Source organism: Melitaea cinxia, chromosome 26, assembly GCF_905220565.1.
Source record: "Melitaea cinxia chromosome 26, ilMelCinx1.1, whole genome shotgun sequence".
NCBI classification, from domain to species: Eukaryota; Metazoa; Arthropoda; class Insecta; order Lepidoptera; family Nymphalidae; genus Melitaea; species Melitaea cinxia.
Window position 1 is genome coordinate 11,158,733 of NC_059419.1, and position 14,465 is coordinate 11,173,197.

Below are 14,465 nucleotides of genomic sequence, written 5' to 3' on the forward strand. Positions count from 1 at the left end.
TTTTTTACAAACTATTAAATTTGAAAATAATGTGAAAAGATTTGAAAATGCCAAAGCACGAAATAGGACTTTTGTATAATAATAATTACTCAATTACTATAATTTTCAAATAAGTCATTAATCAGTTACAATATATTTCATTTGTTTGATGCCTCGTCCCTATTTTTAAATAATAACAAAAATGTAAATATTTAAAAAAATACTCAAGTCGAAGCAACTTCACACACTAGATGACCACGCTCATAGTTAATGGCAATGGCAACTAAGTGATCTAAAGAGGCGAAGCCAATACAAGTCATGCGGCCGAACACGACTTGGATTTGGTTTTCTACTTGGTAGCCTGCAGTCACTTGTCATGATTTTGGTCTTATGATGCGCGAGATACTTTGCCTATATGTACGGTCAGCTTAAAAAATGGTTTGCCACCCTAAGGTTGGATGTCATGAAGATTAAAGGACAGCGTTAATTTCGCTTACAGATCGATCTGAAAACTTTTATAAGTAGTATGAACCATGTTAAAATTTTCACACTACTACTCTACCCTTTTACGACTTTTAAGGCCGTCTGTAACATACCTGGTGGTGGCGCGTCCTCATAATTAGCCTAGGGCGGTTAGAACTCTTGATCAGTCGCTGGTCGCACATTGATCTAATTTCGACCCTAATTAGTTTAAATTATAAGTTAGAACATGAAGGTGAGTGTAAAGAAGAAGAAAATATTGGTGTTTGAAAGAGATGAGGCACTGACAGACCGCAATATCGTGATTGGAGATGAACAAATAGAAGAGGTGCATGAGTTTGTGTATCTGGGTTCAAAGTTTACAAGAGATGGAAAGTGTGAGAGTGATATTGAAAGAAGAGTGAATGCAGGAAACAGGGGAATGGAGCTTTGCACTCCTTTATGAGCAGTCGGAAGGTGTCTAACAAGGCTCGTTTGGCTGCGCATGAGGGGATGTTGGGTCCGACACTCGTGTACGGAAGTGAAAGTTGGGTATGGCAGAAGAAATATGAAAGCAGAATAAATGCAGTTGAGATGAGAGCCTTAAGAAGTATGATAGGAGTTAAACTAAGTGACAGGATAAGAAATAGTGAGATAAGGATACGCTGTGGTCTGAAAGAAGATGTAGTGACAAAAATTGAGAAAGGTATGCTCAGGTGGTTTGGCCATGTCGAGAGAATGAGTGAAGAACGATTGACGAAAAAAGTGTATAAGGTGAGTGTGAATGGAAGGGTTGGAAGGGGTAGACCTAGGCGGACGTTCCGAGACCAAATAAGGGACATCTTGAAAAATTGCGATTGATATGTTATGCGAGGCAGGAACATACAGTTGTATGAGGTACGAGTCAATATTTGCAGGCTTCAGTTTGTAATATCCCACTGCTAGGCATAGGTCTCTTTCTCAATGTAGGATAAGGATCAGAGCTTACACCATCACGCTGCTCGACTTCGGGTTGGCGGATATATTCCCTACTATGAGTAACGATCGCTATCAGGTGTATATGATGACAACCGGGACCGACGGCTTAATGTGCTTTCCGAGGCATGGTGGGGAGACCCACGAGGACCGCACAAACACCCAGACTACGGCAAACATCTGTATGACCAATACAAATGTTTGTCACGTGCGGGGATCGAACCCGCAACGGTCAGCGCAACAGCCACAAACCAGTGCTGTGACCTTTTCGTGAGTCCGCCTGGTGTACTCATCCCCCCCCTGCCCCCAGACTGCGCCTGTCCGGCGGCGAGGCGGGCGACTGCTGCGCGCTCAGCCCCGCGTGGCGGAGGCGGGCGGCGCTGCACTGCGCGCACAGCCTGGCGCCCGCGCGCCTGGCGCGGCTCATCTCGCTGCAGGTGGGTCTGGGGCTGCCCGCTGGGGCAGTGCCTCTGGGGCTGCCCGCTGGGGCAGTGCCTCTGGGGCTGCCCGGCTGGGGCAGTGCCTCTGGGGCTGCCCCGCTGGGGCAGTGCCTCGACCTTACAGATGATCATAGCTAAATAATTCTGCTTTCAAACCGTATTGTGTTCCTGTGGTTAGTAAGGTGGCCAGAGCTCCTGGGGGGAATTGGGGATAGGGTCGGAAACGCGCTTACGATGCTTCTGCTGTCACGGACGTCTATAAGCTACGGTAATCGCTTACCGTCAGGTAAGTCGTAAAAAATCACAAGCAAGCATACACGTACACTCGCACGCACACATACGTAAAGTCACGCACACCTAAAATCGCAAACACATACCTTAATAAAACAAACAAACATACACACGTAACTAATCGAATCGTAAACGCATACTCATACGAAGTGTTTTTTACTTTACGTAACAAATTTTCGTTAACGATTGTTATTCAAAAGCATATTTATTAGTTTTAATTTAGAACAGTAGTGAAATCCCTACTAATATTATAAATGTTAATGTATGTTTGTTTGTTACGCTTTCACGCGAAAACTACTTAACCGATAATCATGAAACTGTACACATATTCTTGGAGGTATTAAAAGTAAGTTAGGATACTTTTTTTAAAAAAATCAATGCGAGTGAAAAATTAATCCTTTCAGATTTTAGAAAGATTGAGCGTGGCTCACGAGAGGTATCAATCAGCGCTTGCATCGCTTGAAGCCGCTTTAGCGAATCGCTTACACCATACAGAGGATGTAAAACTAGCTATAAGGAAGAAGTAAGTAGCCTGTTACTATTGATCGTTAGCTTAAATAAATAAATATCTTATAATATACACACACGATCGTCTGTTCCTATGGTAAGCAACTTAATGCTTGTGTTACAGGTAACAGCCGACTGCTATAATAATTTTTTTTTTTTGATAAATATACATAGAAATAATAGATAATAATAATAATAATAAATGTTTATTTCATCAATAACCAACACATTACAATAATAACACAAAGGTTGACTTCTTCTTTTGAGTGCAATAAGCTCCCGTGCCAGAAGAAGTCACTCTTCCTTAACACACTCATACTTAATAAAAGTTATAAGATATATATAATATAAATATATAAATACAAATATTACACCCAGACTCAGACGGGAATCGAACCCGCACCCGCGGAACAGAAAGCAGGGCAGACAAACTGCGCCAACGGGCTAGTCAGTTATTGTTTTTTTTTATTTGTATCTTCGTTAGATGTTTATATGATACTTTTTTGGATGTATCAGTATTATCAGATGTATTAAATAACATCACAACTAACAGTCTCTGTAGGTTTTCATACATCACAACAGTATAAAATAATATTTAATTATAATGTTACATGACCACACTTTACAAACCGAATGTCAAATCAAACTAATCGAGGACTAGCTAATTTTGCTGTGAATGACGTTTCAGCAACTCAAATTGACAGCCGTGTTAAATCTAACGGCCGCTTAGAAGACCTATACTTTGACAAACGTTGCCGAAACCGGGCGTTAGTGTTAGCTCGACTTTCATTGAGTTTGGTCTCCCTCATGACCTTCCCTCACAAGTTGTCTTTCGCCTAATTATAAACTGTACCATACACACGAATTTCATTATGATTTATGTAATTATTTAGTATCTAACAAATGCCCATTAAATTATATATGCCCCACTACTGGGCATTAATTTTTTTGTCTATGAATGAGATGGATTTAAAGCTTAATCCTTAAAATTAATTCACTGGTTTAATACACTTATATGAGTTAGGCTTCCAATGCGTTACTTACAAAATTTTTATGTTTTGAAGAAATTGATATTTCTATATATATGGTCTTCGTTGTTTCAGATATGCGCCGGCATTTGCGCGTCTATGTCTCGAGAGTACGTCGATGTGCGATCTGTTGATGTACGGAACACCTGAGCTCGGTCGAGAGATCGGTAAGATTTAGCTTGATTAGTAGATAATCGTGATTGAGTTCATTAATGACAGGGTCGGTACTACATCTGGCTCGAAGGACCACTTATGAAAATGATACTGATCATACCGTACCCAAGTGAGTTTCTATTAATTAATATTATGTTCACTATATGGCGGCTCACCTGATGGTAAGCGATTACCGTAGCTTGTAGATATCTGCAACATCAAAAGCATCGAAAAACGCGTTGCCGACCCTATCCCCAATCCCCCACGAACTCTCTTCAACGTACTCACGACAGGAACACAACACTGATTGAAAGCAGTATTATTTAGCTGTGATCTTCTGTAAGGTCGAAGTACTACCCCGGTTGAATTACTCCAGATTTTGAGCAGGATATTCCCTGCTATACCCCACCTCAGTGACATTTCTGCAGCGATAAATTTTATATTCAATACGCCTACAATCCTCCAACAGACGCACTACTAATTCATGCCTATATCTATGTTCTGTTTACTAAATTGTATATAATCTTATCGCTTTTACTTAAACAAACGTCATTACATCTTGCAACGGAATTTTTTCCCAAGTCAATCTAGTAGATGCAAGAACGACCAGGTGCAAAGATCCAGTTAGGCTAAACTGTGATCGCCCACAGGTCGCGGCCAGTATGGCGTGGTGTACGCGGCTCGGGGCTCGTGGGGGGGACATTCCCCTGTTGCGGTGAAGTCTGTGCTGCCGGCCGATGAGCGACACTACCACGAGCTCGCCATGGAGTTCTTTTATACCAGGTAACGTTAATTATCTTATGGTGTTAGGTCACTAGCAATAAGTCGGGTATTTTTTTTTTTGGACCAAAGTACCTTACGGCAGGCTTGACATTTGGCTGGGCGACCGAACTGACAAAAAATGTGATACTAAAACCGTAAGAAAAATATATAACGTTATATCAGTCACACGACTGAAAATATGACGTTTATAAAACTAAAATATTACTATAGCCTGTTTTTTTTCGCTACGGACTAAATTGACATAAGCTGTGTTGCTAGTTTTTTGCGAATCATTAATAGTGATATGCCACTACCGGAACTTTACGTAATTTACAATTTGTATCGTTTTTCAGCAATAATTACAAAAATGTGTCTTAAAAACTTTAGAATGTGGCGACAACCGTAATGTACCTATAGGCATACCTATGTATGGCTAATGTATATATATGATAAATGAAACACTTATTTTTTAAGTATTTATTAAGCTTAGTAATCACATGCAAATTAAGGCTATCTTTTAGATTAAGAACTATCGAATTATGGGGTTTTGGGGAATGGAGGGTGGAGGGTGGATGGGGAGCTATACTAGGTAACATTGCCATCGTTCGGAAACCAATGGTTATGGAGATCTATCTATCTCAGTCTATGTTGTCTATACGGCTGTTTCAATAGTCAATCTATCTCTGTTTTTGCCTCGTAGCGATAGATTTTTGACGCAATTTCTATGGAGCTCACGTCAAAATTATATCTTTAGTAAGCAAATTCAGTGATAGATAGAATATTGAAAGTGGTCGTATGTCGTTTATGTCAATTCGTATCGTTTATTGATCTTGCAGTCGAGATCAGTTTTACGTACTCCTGTTCGAAAATAACATGTGAAATGTGAAATAAACGTGTGAAAACTGCGGAATTCTTCTTCTAATCTCAAAACTTTAACCATGGATATCTCCATAATATCTGCATAACCATGGGGTTCCGAAGGGTGGCAGTGGTAGCGGAGGTACCAGTTTCTCTTTATAATTGCCTTATGTGCAACTTTTGGAACGCTCAAATTCTCATTCTCCTTGAGCACTTTGTATACCGAACTCCTGGCTATGTTTAAAATTTCAGCAGTTTTTTTTCATTAGTTTTTCTTCAGCGTTTAGGTTGGAGATTCTGTTCTCTTTTCGGTATATACATATTTGTACGCGTTCATTATCATGTTTTTTTCACTTTCGGTGTAAGAAATATACTTTTGTCTTTTTCTTGGCGAAAAGTTTTCTTCATCGCGTTTACGCGAAAAAGTTGAAGGCTGAGCGTCCATTATATATGGCTCAAACAAAATAACAAAACTTAAGAACAAAAAAAACAACGTTACAAAAAAAAAAAACAAACTAACTCAACGAAAAGGAAACAAATAACACGTGAAATCGCATACGACAACGGGCGCATTCGAACACTTCAGAGATTGAAGGACGAATGCCGTGTATTCAAAATAGCAACGTGTTTTCGTTTTTTATGGCATTAGCTACAGTCTATCGACCAATTTCTAACTTGTTATTGCGTATTCTTCAACAACAAATAAATAATTGTTGTATTTACTCCGTATAATGAGTAATTACAATAAAAATATATGTATATTTTTTATCTGATGCTCCATAGTTACCATGATTTTTAAAAGATTTGTCAAATAATAATACAAAAATTATGTGGGCAAAGTAAAAAATTACGATTCATAAAACCGGTTTCGTAGTACAGTACTATTACTAAAAAGCTGGTATCATTATTTCGAAAATTGACATTTGCAGTGCTGTGTGGCTACGGCACTAAAGAATTTAGCCACCCCCTCTCTTCCCGTGGGTGTCGTAAGAGGCGACTAAGGGATAACAAGGTTCCACAACCACCTTGGAACTTAAGAAGCCGACCGATGGCGGGATAACCATCGAACTGCTGGCTTTGAAATACACAGGCCGAAGACGGGCAGCAGCGTCTTCGGTGCGACAAAGCCAGTACTGCGGTCACCAACCCGCCTGCCCAGCGTGGTGACTATGGGCAAAACACATGAGTTCACGTTGTTTTTGGCGTAAACTTGTGGAGGCCTATGTCCAGCAGTGGACTGTATAGGCTGTAATGATGTAATGATAATGATGACATTTGCATGTGTCAATTTAGTCCGTAGCGAAAAAAAACAGAGTATAGTAAACTTTTTTTAAATGACATGTAATTTTTACTGTCGACAAAAATAAATAAAGATATGTTTTTTGATTTCACTTAATAGTTTGAATTACTATTGGTATTTGTTATTTTCTAAAATACTAAATTTCCTAAATACTTTTATATACTTAATTAAAAACTTTGGGTGAAACCCAGCAGCAATTTGGCAATGCTCGTCATTGAGCAGTGGGCCAAACCTTTTTTCAATGCCATTGATTAAGGCATTGGCTAAGGCTGTGCAGTGCCCTTGGTCTTGATGTGTTTTAATCGAAAATTGACAAAAAAACTTATCATTACAAACTTAATTTTGCGGTTGACTTGTTTACGATGACTACAATTCAATCGCAAATAAGTTTGTTGGTAATCCAAAGACTGTTTGCGCTCCAAAACTCGCTATACTATAGTAAATAGTAGAATTCAACAGCAAAGTTAAGTTTGTAATGATAAGTTTTTTTGTGGATTTCTGAATTTTTTTATGGCTATATTTACTCAGTTCATCGGGTACATTAACCCCCTTGCGGATGTATATACCCTTTCTGTTACACCCTGTATAGTGTAGTTATAAAGAGCCTCTTTATAATATAGTTTAGAAACTGTAGAGTGTAGATGAATAAACCAACCAAATAAAAATAAGTATGGACAAACAGAATACTTACGTATTTTAATTACTTACTTAATCAGGTGCTGCTTCAATTGAGCGTGTTCGTCAGCAATACGTCTGCCCAAAGTTCTTCTTGACATTGTTTTTTTGCTGGGGTTTAATGTTTTTATCAACATATCAAATGTTTCGCTTTCGACAACATGTAACGGAATCATGTTAGAAATAAAAAAGTTTACTATACATTTGTCCACTTTGGTTTGAGGTACACCACTACCGGTAGATGCAATACCGAAAGATTCTCCAATGCTCCTCTGACGTGTTTTTTTACCTGGATTACTGGTACTTGCAGCGCTATCATCGTCATTTTTATTTTTAGCTTCAACGATTTTCCTCTTAGGCTTGCCCCGATTAGATCCCGCCCTGATAATCTCTTCAAACCGTATGTATTGGGACTCGTGAACTCTCCTCATGTGTTGTTTTAAATTATTGAGGCTCGATGCATGAACTTTTATTTTTGTTTCTTTAGGCAAGCATCTTTTACACACAAAGAGTATTTGTTGACCCGATTTGGATACAAAATCAACATACTTACTCAAATGTGGCCATGGATTTTCTTCAGTCTCACTGGAATCTGAATCCATGATATTTTTTTAATGATCACACACTTTATTTATAAACTTACACCACACCAACTGCACTGCTCATATAAATACGCAATTTAGCAGGAAAAGACAAGAAAACAAAACAAACACTCGTTAGCTCTTGACCGTAACCGCCGATATTAAGTAATAAAACCAAAACAAAAACAATGTGAAGTGAATTTCATACAGTGCAGTTTTCCCGCTCGCACGCGCCACACCTAAGCTATATTTGATTCACTCACACCGCGGCACGCGCTCCGCGCTGCAAGTGCCGGCGCGCTCGACCAAACTTGTCGAAACCTGTTTTTCCCGCCGCGCGCGGTGCGTACTTCCATTGGGTTAACTGTTAACGGGTCCGTTAACCATTTTATAAGTTAGCTTAAAAGTTAATCCGTTACTCGAAGTGTTAACTTCGTTAATTAACTGTTAACGGATTAACGAGTTAATGCCCAGCTCTGGTAGCGACATCTATCGAGAACTAGAGAAAAAACTGACGTATACTACATCGCACTATCAAAGTTATCAAAGTGATTGAGTATATATACAACATCCCGACAACAACCGTCGGGGCTTTAGCCCGCCAGACACAACACCCGTCTGGTTGGAAAATCCTCCCTTTTTTTCACACTACTAAAAGTGTAATGTAACCACTATAGTCTATAGTGCGTTTAACGAGCCGAGATACCAAATGTAAACAAACCAAATGCGAGGTCATTCAACTAAGCAGGGTTTTGTAACCTTTTTTTTTACTTACAAAAAAATTTTAAATGTAAAATATATTTATATTTTGTAATTACTGAATTAAATATAACTAATTAAATATAATTATGTATTTAAGATTTGATACTTCCTAAATAATCATTATCAAAATATAAAAATCATCCGAGCGTTTCAGGACACGAAATGAAATAAAAATAATACAAAATCAAAGGGCCGTACGCGGTCCGATTGTTTTCAAAGCCAGTTAAAATATCGTTCGACCTTGCAGAGAGACGTGCAGCAGATAGCAAACAAACAAGATAGAAAGGGATAGACTACATTTTGTTTGTTCCGTCGTCGCTACGAACACGGCTTTGTTTACATTTGGTATCTCTTCTCGTTGAACAGACTTTAGTCTATTCCACTGCTGGGCGCATGGCCATATACAATTAGTGACATCTATGAAGTTGTCTATAAAAAAGTTTTATACGAATCAATAACAGCTATGAAACGTTGCCAACGGCGAAGGATAGATGGCGCTACAAGTTGCGATATTAAAGTAAAAAACTTCACTTTTTACTATAGAACTTAACGTAACGTAACGTTCTAGCGCAATGTTACATATATACTATTCCACTGCTGGGCGCATGGCCATATGCAATATAGCAGTGCTGTGATCGCTGACCCCCCCCCCCCCCCGCAGGAGCATCCCCGCGCACCCCCGCATCGTGCGGCTGCTGGGCTCTCTGGTCCAGCGGGTGGGCGGCGGCCCGCCCGGCGTGCTGCTGGTGTCGGCGCGGCGCGCGCGCGACCTGCACGCCGCCGTGCGCGCCGGCCTTTCCTTCGCGAGCCGCATGCGCGTCGCCGTCGACATCGTCGAGGGTGCGTTCAGAGCCGTGCTGCGCCGCAACAGTGCACACTTTTTTTTTTATGTCACTAGGTCGGCAAACAAGCGTACGGCTCACCTGATGGTAAGCGACTACCGTAGCTTAAAGACGGCTGCAACACCAGAAGCATCGCAAGCGCGTTGCCGACCCAATCGCCAATCGCCCCCAGGAGCTCTGGTCACCTTACTCACCAACAGGAACACGGAATTCGGAATGTAGATTCTGCATTTCTTAAAGTTTACTCCTTGAGAATCGATTTACGCTAGCTCCCGGGTATGAAAAATATGAGGGGTAAAATCTATTAACGAATGACCTCGTTACGTTTTTGTTAACGCCATCTATCGGAATCTAATAGAGTTTCTATTAGAGTGAGTCTTTTTTGTGTCTATTTAGACAGTCGATCTGAAGGAGTAAACTCCAGTTGTGCGTCGGAGCTGATACACACATTTTTGAAGTGAAACTTCTTTAGATGCTTGAGGGGAAGATTTTTTACGGATTCGCGTCACGGCGTCACTAGTCGCGAATTTTTAAACGTCCATAGCACCTTGAATATATCGGTTCTCGTACGATCACCGAAGTTAAGCAATATCTGGCGCGATCAGTACTTAGATGAGTGACCGCCTTGGAACACCGCATGACGTTGGCATTAGTTAATTAGTTTTTTTCCAATTATTTGCCAAAGAAGTTTCACTTCTGACTTCTAAGAGCTCGCCCGCAGGCATCCGCTACCTGCACTCGCTGGGGCTGGTGCACCGCGACGTGAAGCTGCAGAACGTGCTGCTGGACGCGCGCGCGCGCGGCGCGCTGGCCGACCTGGGCTTCTGCGCCGCCGCCGCGCTGCTGTCGGGCTCGCTGGTGGGCACGCCCGCGCACATGGCGCCCGAGCTGCTGGCCGGCGCCTACCGCGCGCCCGTCGACGTCTACGCCTTCGGCATCCTCTTCTGGTAATATCCCACTACTGGCCGACCTGGGCTTCTGCGCCGCCGCCGCGCTGCTGTCGGGCTCGCTGGTGGGCACGCCCGCGCACATGGCGCCCGAGCTGCTGGCCGGCGCCTACCGCGCGCCCGTCGACGTCTACGCCTTCGGCATCCTCTTCTGGTAATATCCCACTACTGGCCGACCTGGGCTTCTGCGCCGCCGCCGCGCTGCTGTCGGGCTCGCTGGTGGGCACGCCCGCGCACATGGCGCCCGAGCTGCTGGCCGGCGCCTACCGCGCGCCCGTCGACGTCTACGCCTTCGGCATCCTCTTCTGGTAATATCCCACTACTGGCCGACCTGGGCTTCTGCGCCGCCGCCGCGCTGCTGTCGGGCTCGCTGGTGGGCACGCCCGCGCACATGGCGCCCGAGCTGCTGGCCGGCGCCTACCGCGCGCCCGTCGACGTCTACGCCTTCGGCATCCTCTTCTGGTAATATCCCACTACTGGCCGACCTGGGCTTCTGCGCCGCCGCCGCGCTGCTGTCGGGCTCGCTGGTGGGCACGCCCGCGCACATGGCGCCCGAGCTGCTGGCCGGCGCCTACCGCGCGCCCGTCGACGTCTACGCCTTCGGCATCCTCTTCTGGTAATATCCCACTACTGGCCGACCTGGGCTTCTGCGCCGCCGCCGCGCTGCTGTCGGGCTCGCTGGTGGGCACGCCCGCGCACATGGCGCCCGAGCTGCTGGCCGGCGCCTACCGCGCGCCCGTCGACGTCTACGCCTTCGGCATCCTCTTCTGGTAATATCCCACTACTGGCCGACCTGGGCTTCTGCGCCGCCGCCGCGCTGCTGTCGGGCTCGCTGGTGGGCACGCCCGCGCACATGGCGCCCGAGCTGCTGGCCGGCGCCTACCGCGCGCCCGTCGACGTCTACGCCTTCGGCATCCTCTTCTGGTAATATCCCACTACTGGCCGACCTGGGCTTCTGCGCCGCCGCCGCGCTGCTGTCGGGCTCGCTGGTGGGCACGCCCGCGCACATGGCGCCCGAGCTGCTGGCCGGCGCCTACCGCGCGCCCGTCGACGTCTACGCCTTCGGCATCCTCTTCTGGTAATATCCCACTACTGGCCGACCTGGGCTTCTGCGCCGCCGCCGCGCTGCTGTCGGGCTCGCTGGTGGGCACGCCCGCGCACATGGCGCCCGAGCTGCTGGCCGGCGCCTACCGCGCGCCCGTCGACGTCTACGCCTTCGGCATCCTCTTCTGGTAATATCCCACTACTGGCCGACCTGGGCTTCTGCGCCGCCGCCGCGCTGCTGTCGGGCTCGCTGGTGGGCACGCCCGCGCACATGGCGCCCGAGCTGCTGGCCGGCGCCTACCGCGCGCCCGTCGACGTCTACGCCTTCGGCATCCTCTTCTGGTAATATCCCACTACTGGCCGACCTGGGCTTCTGCGCCGCCGCCGCGCTGCTGTCGGGCTCGCTGGTGGGCACGCCCGCGCACATGGCGCCCGAGCTGCTGGCCGGCGCCTACCGCGCGCCCGTCGACGTCTACGCCTTCGGCATCCTCTTCTGGTAATATCCCACTACTGGCCGACCTGGGCTTCTGCGCCGCCGCCGCGCTGCTGTCGGGCTCGCTGGTGGGCACGCCCGCGCACATGGCGCCCGAGCTGCTGGCCGGCGCCTACCGCGCGCCCGTCGACGTCTACGCCTTCGGCATCCTCTTCTGGTAATATCCCACTACTGGCCGACCTGGGCTTCTGCGCCGCCGCCGCGCTGCTGTCGGGCTCGCTGGTGGGCACGCCCGCGCACATGGCGCCCGAGCTGCTGGCCGGCGCCTACCGCGCGCCCGTCGACGTCTACGCCTTCGGCATCCTCTTCTGGTAATATCCCACTACTGGCCGACCTGGGCTTCTGCGCCGCCGCCGCGCTGCTGTCGGGCTCGCTGGTGGGCACGCCCGCGCACATGGCGCCCGAGCTGCTGGCCGGCGCCTACCGCGCGCCCGTCGACGTCTACGCCTTCGGCATCCTCTTCTGGTAATATCCCACTACTGGCCGACCTGGGCTTCTGCGCCGCCGCCGCGCTGCTGTCGGGCTCGCTGGTGGGCACGCCCGCGCACATGGCGCCCGAGCTGCTGGCCGGCGCCTACCGCGCGCCCGTCGACGTCTACGCCTTCGGCATCCTCTTCTGGTAATATCCCACTACTGGCCGACCTGGGCTTCTGCGCCGCCGCCGCGCTGCTGTCGGGCTCGCTGGTGGGCACGCCCGCGCACATGGCGCCCGAGCTGCTGGCCGGCGCCTACCGCGCGCCCGTCGACGTCTACGCCTTCGGCATCCTCTTCTGGTAATATCCCACTACTGGCCGACCTGGGCTTCTGCGCCGCCGCCGCGCTGCTGTCGGGCTCGCTGGTGGGCACGCCCGCGCACATGGCGCCCGAGCTGCTGGCCGGCGCCTACCGCGCGCCCGTCGACGTCTACGCCTTCGGCATCCTCTTCTGGTAATATCCCACTACTGGCCGACCTGGGCTTCTGCGCCGCCGCCGCGCTGCTGTCGGGCTCGCTGGTGGGCACGCCCGCGCACATGGCGCCCGAGCTGCTGGCCGGCGCCTACCGCGCGCCCGTCGACGTCTACGCCTTCGGCATCCTCTTCTGGTAATATCCCACTACTGGCCGACCTGGGCTTCTGCGCCGCCGCCGCGCTGCTGTCGGGCTCGCTGGTGGGCACGCCCGCGCACATGGCGCCCGAGCTGCTGGCCGGCGCCTACCGCGCGCCCGTCGACGTCTACGCCTTCGGCATCCTCTTCTGGTAATATCCCACTACTGGCCGACCTGGGCTTCTGCGCCGCCGCCGCGCTGCTGTCGGGCTCGCTGGTGGGCACGCCCGCGCACATGGCGCCCGAGCTGCTGGCCGGCGCCTACCGCGCGCCCGTCGACGTCTACGCCTTCGGCATCCTCTTCTGGTAATATCCCACTACTGGCCGACCTGGGCTTCTGCGCCGCCGCCGCGCTGCTGTCGGGCTCGCTGGTGGGCACGCCCGCGCACATGGCGCCCGAGCTGCTGGCCGGCGCCTACCGCGCGCCCGTCGACGTCTACGCCTTCGGCATCCTCTTCTGGTAATATCCCACTACTGGCCGACCTGGGCTTCTGCGCCGCCGCCGCGCTGCTGTCGGGCTCGCTGGTGGGCACGCCCGCGCACATGGCGCCCGAGCTGCTGGCCGGCGCCTACCGCGCGCCCGTCGACGTCTACGCCTTCGGCATCCTCTTCTGGTAATATCCCACTACTGGCCGACCTGGGCTTCTGCGCCGCCGCCGCGCTGCTGTCGGGCTCGCTGGTGGGCACGCCCGCGCACATGGCGCCCGAGCTGCTGGCCGGCGCCTACCGCGCGCCCGTCGACGTCTACGCCTTCGGCATCCTCTTCTGGTAATATCCCACTACTGGCCGACCTGGGCTTCTGCGCCGCCGCCGCGCTGCTGTCGGGCTCGCTGGTGGGCACGCCCGCGCACATGGCGCCCGAGCTGCTGGCCGGCGCCTACCGCGCGCCCGTCGACGTCTACGCCTTCGGCATCCTCTTCTGGTAATATCCCACTACTGGCCGACCTGGGCTTCTGCGCCGCCGCCGCGCTGCTGTCGGGCTCGCTGGTGGGCACGCCCGCGCACATGGCGCCCGAGCTGCTGGCCGGCGCCTACCGCGCGCCCGTCGACGTCTACGCCTTCGGCATCCTCTTCTGGTAATATCCCACTACTGGCCGACCTGGGCTTCTGCGCCGCCGCCGCGCTGCTGTCGGGCTCGCTGGTGGGCACGCCCGCGCACATGGCGCCCGAGCTGCTGGCCGGCGCCTACCGCGCGCCCGTCGACGTCTACGCCTTCGGCATCCTCTTCTGGTAATATCCCACTACTGGCCGACCTGGGCTTCTGCGCCGCCGCCGCGCTGCTGTCG

At 49.2% G+C, this 14,465-nt stretch overlaps 1 protein-coding gene across 1 annotated transcript in view; it reads left to right on the forward strand.

Moving 5' to 3' along the window:
* Window positions 1–14,465, forward strand: part of LOC123666479 (dual serine/threonine and tyrosine protein kinase-like) — a 28,987-nt gene that overhangs the window by 11,156 nt on the left and 3,366 nt on the right. Inside the window, exons 15-20 of the mRNA XM_045600570.1 lie at window positions 1,724–1,850; window positions 2,549–2,667; window positions 3,755–3,846; window positions 4,483–4,615; window positions 9,432–9,610; window positions 10,334–10,559. Of these exons, the coding sequence (XP_045456526.1) occupies window positions 1,724–1,850; window positions 2,549–2,667; window positions 3,755–3,846; window positions 4,483–4,615; window positions 9,432–9,610; window positions 10,334–10,559 (876 nt within the window). The remainder of the gene's footprint in view (window positions 1–1,723; window positions 1,851–2,548; window positions 2,668–3,754; window positions 3,847–4,482; window positions 4,616–9,431; window positions 9,611–10,333; window positions 10,560–14,465) is intronic.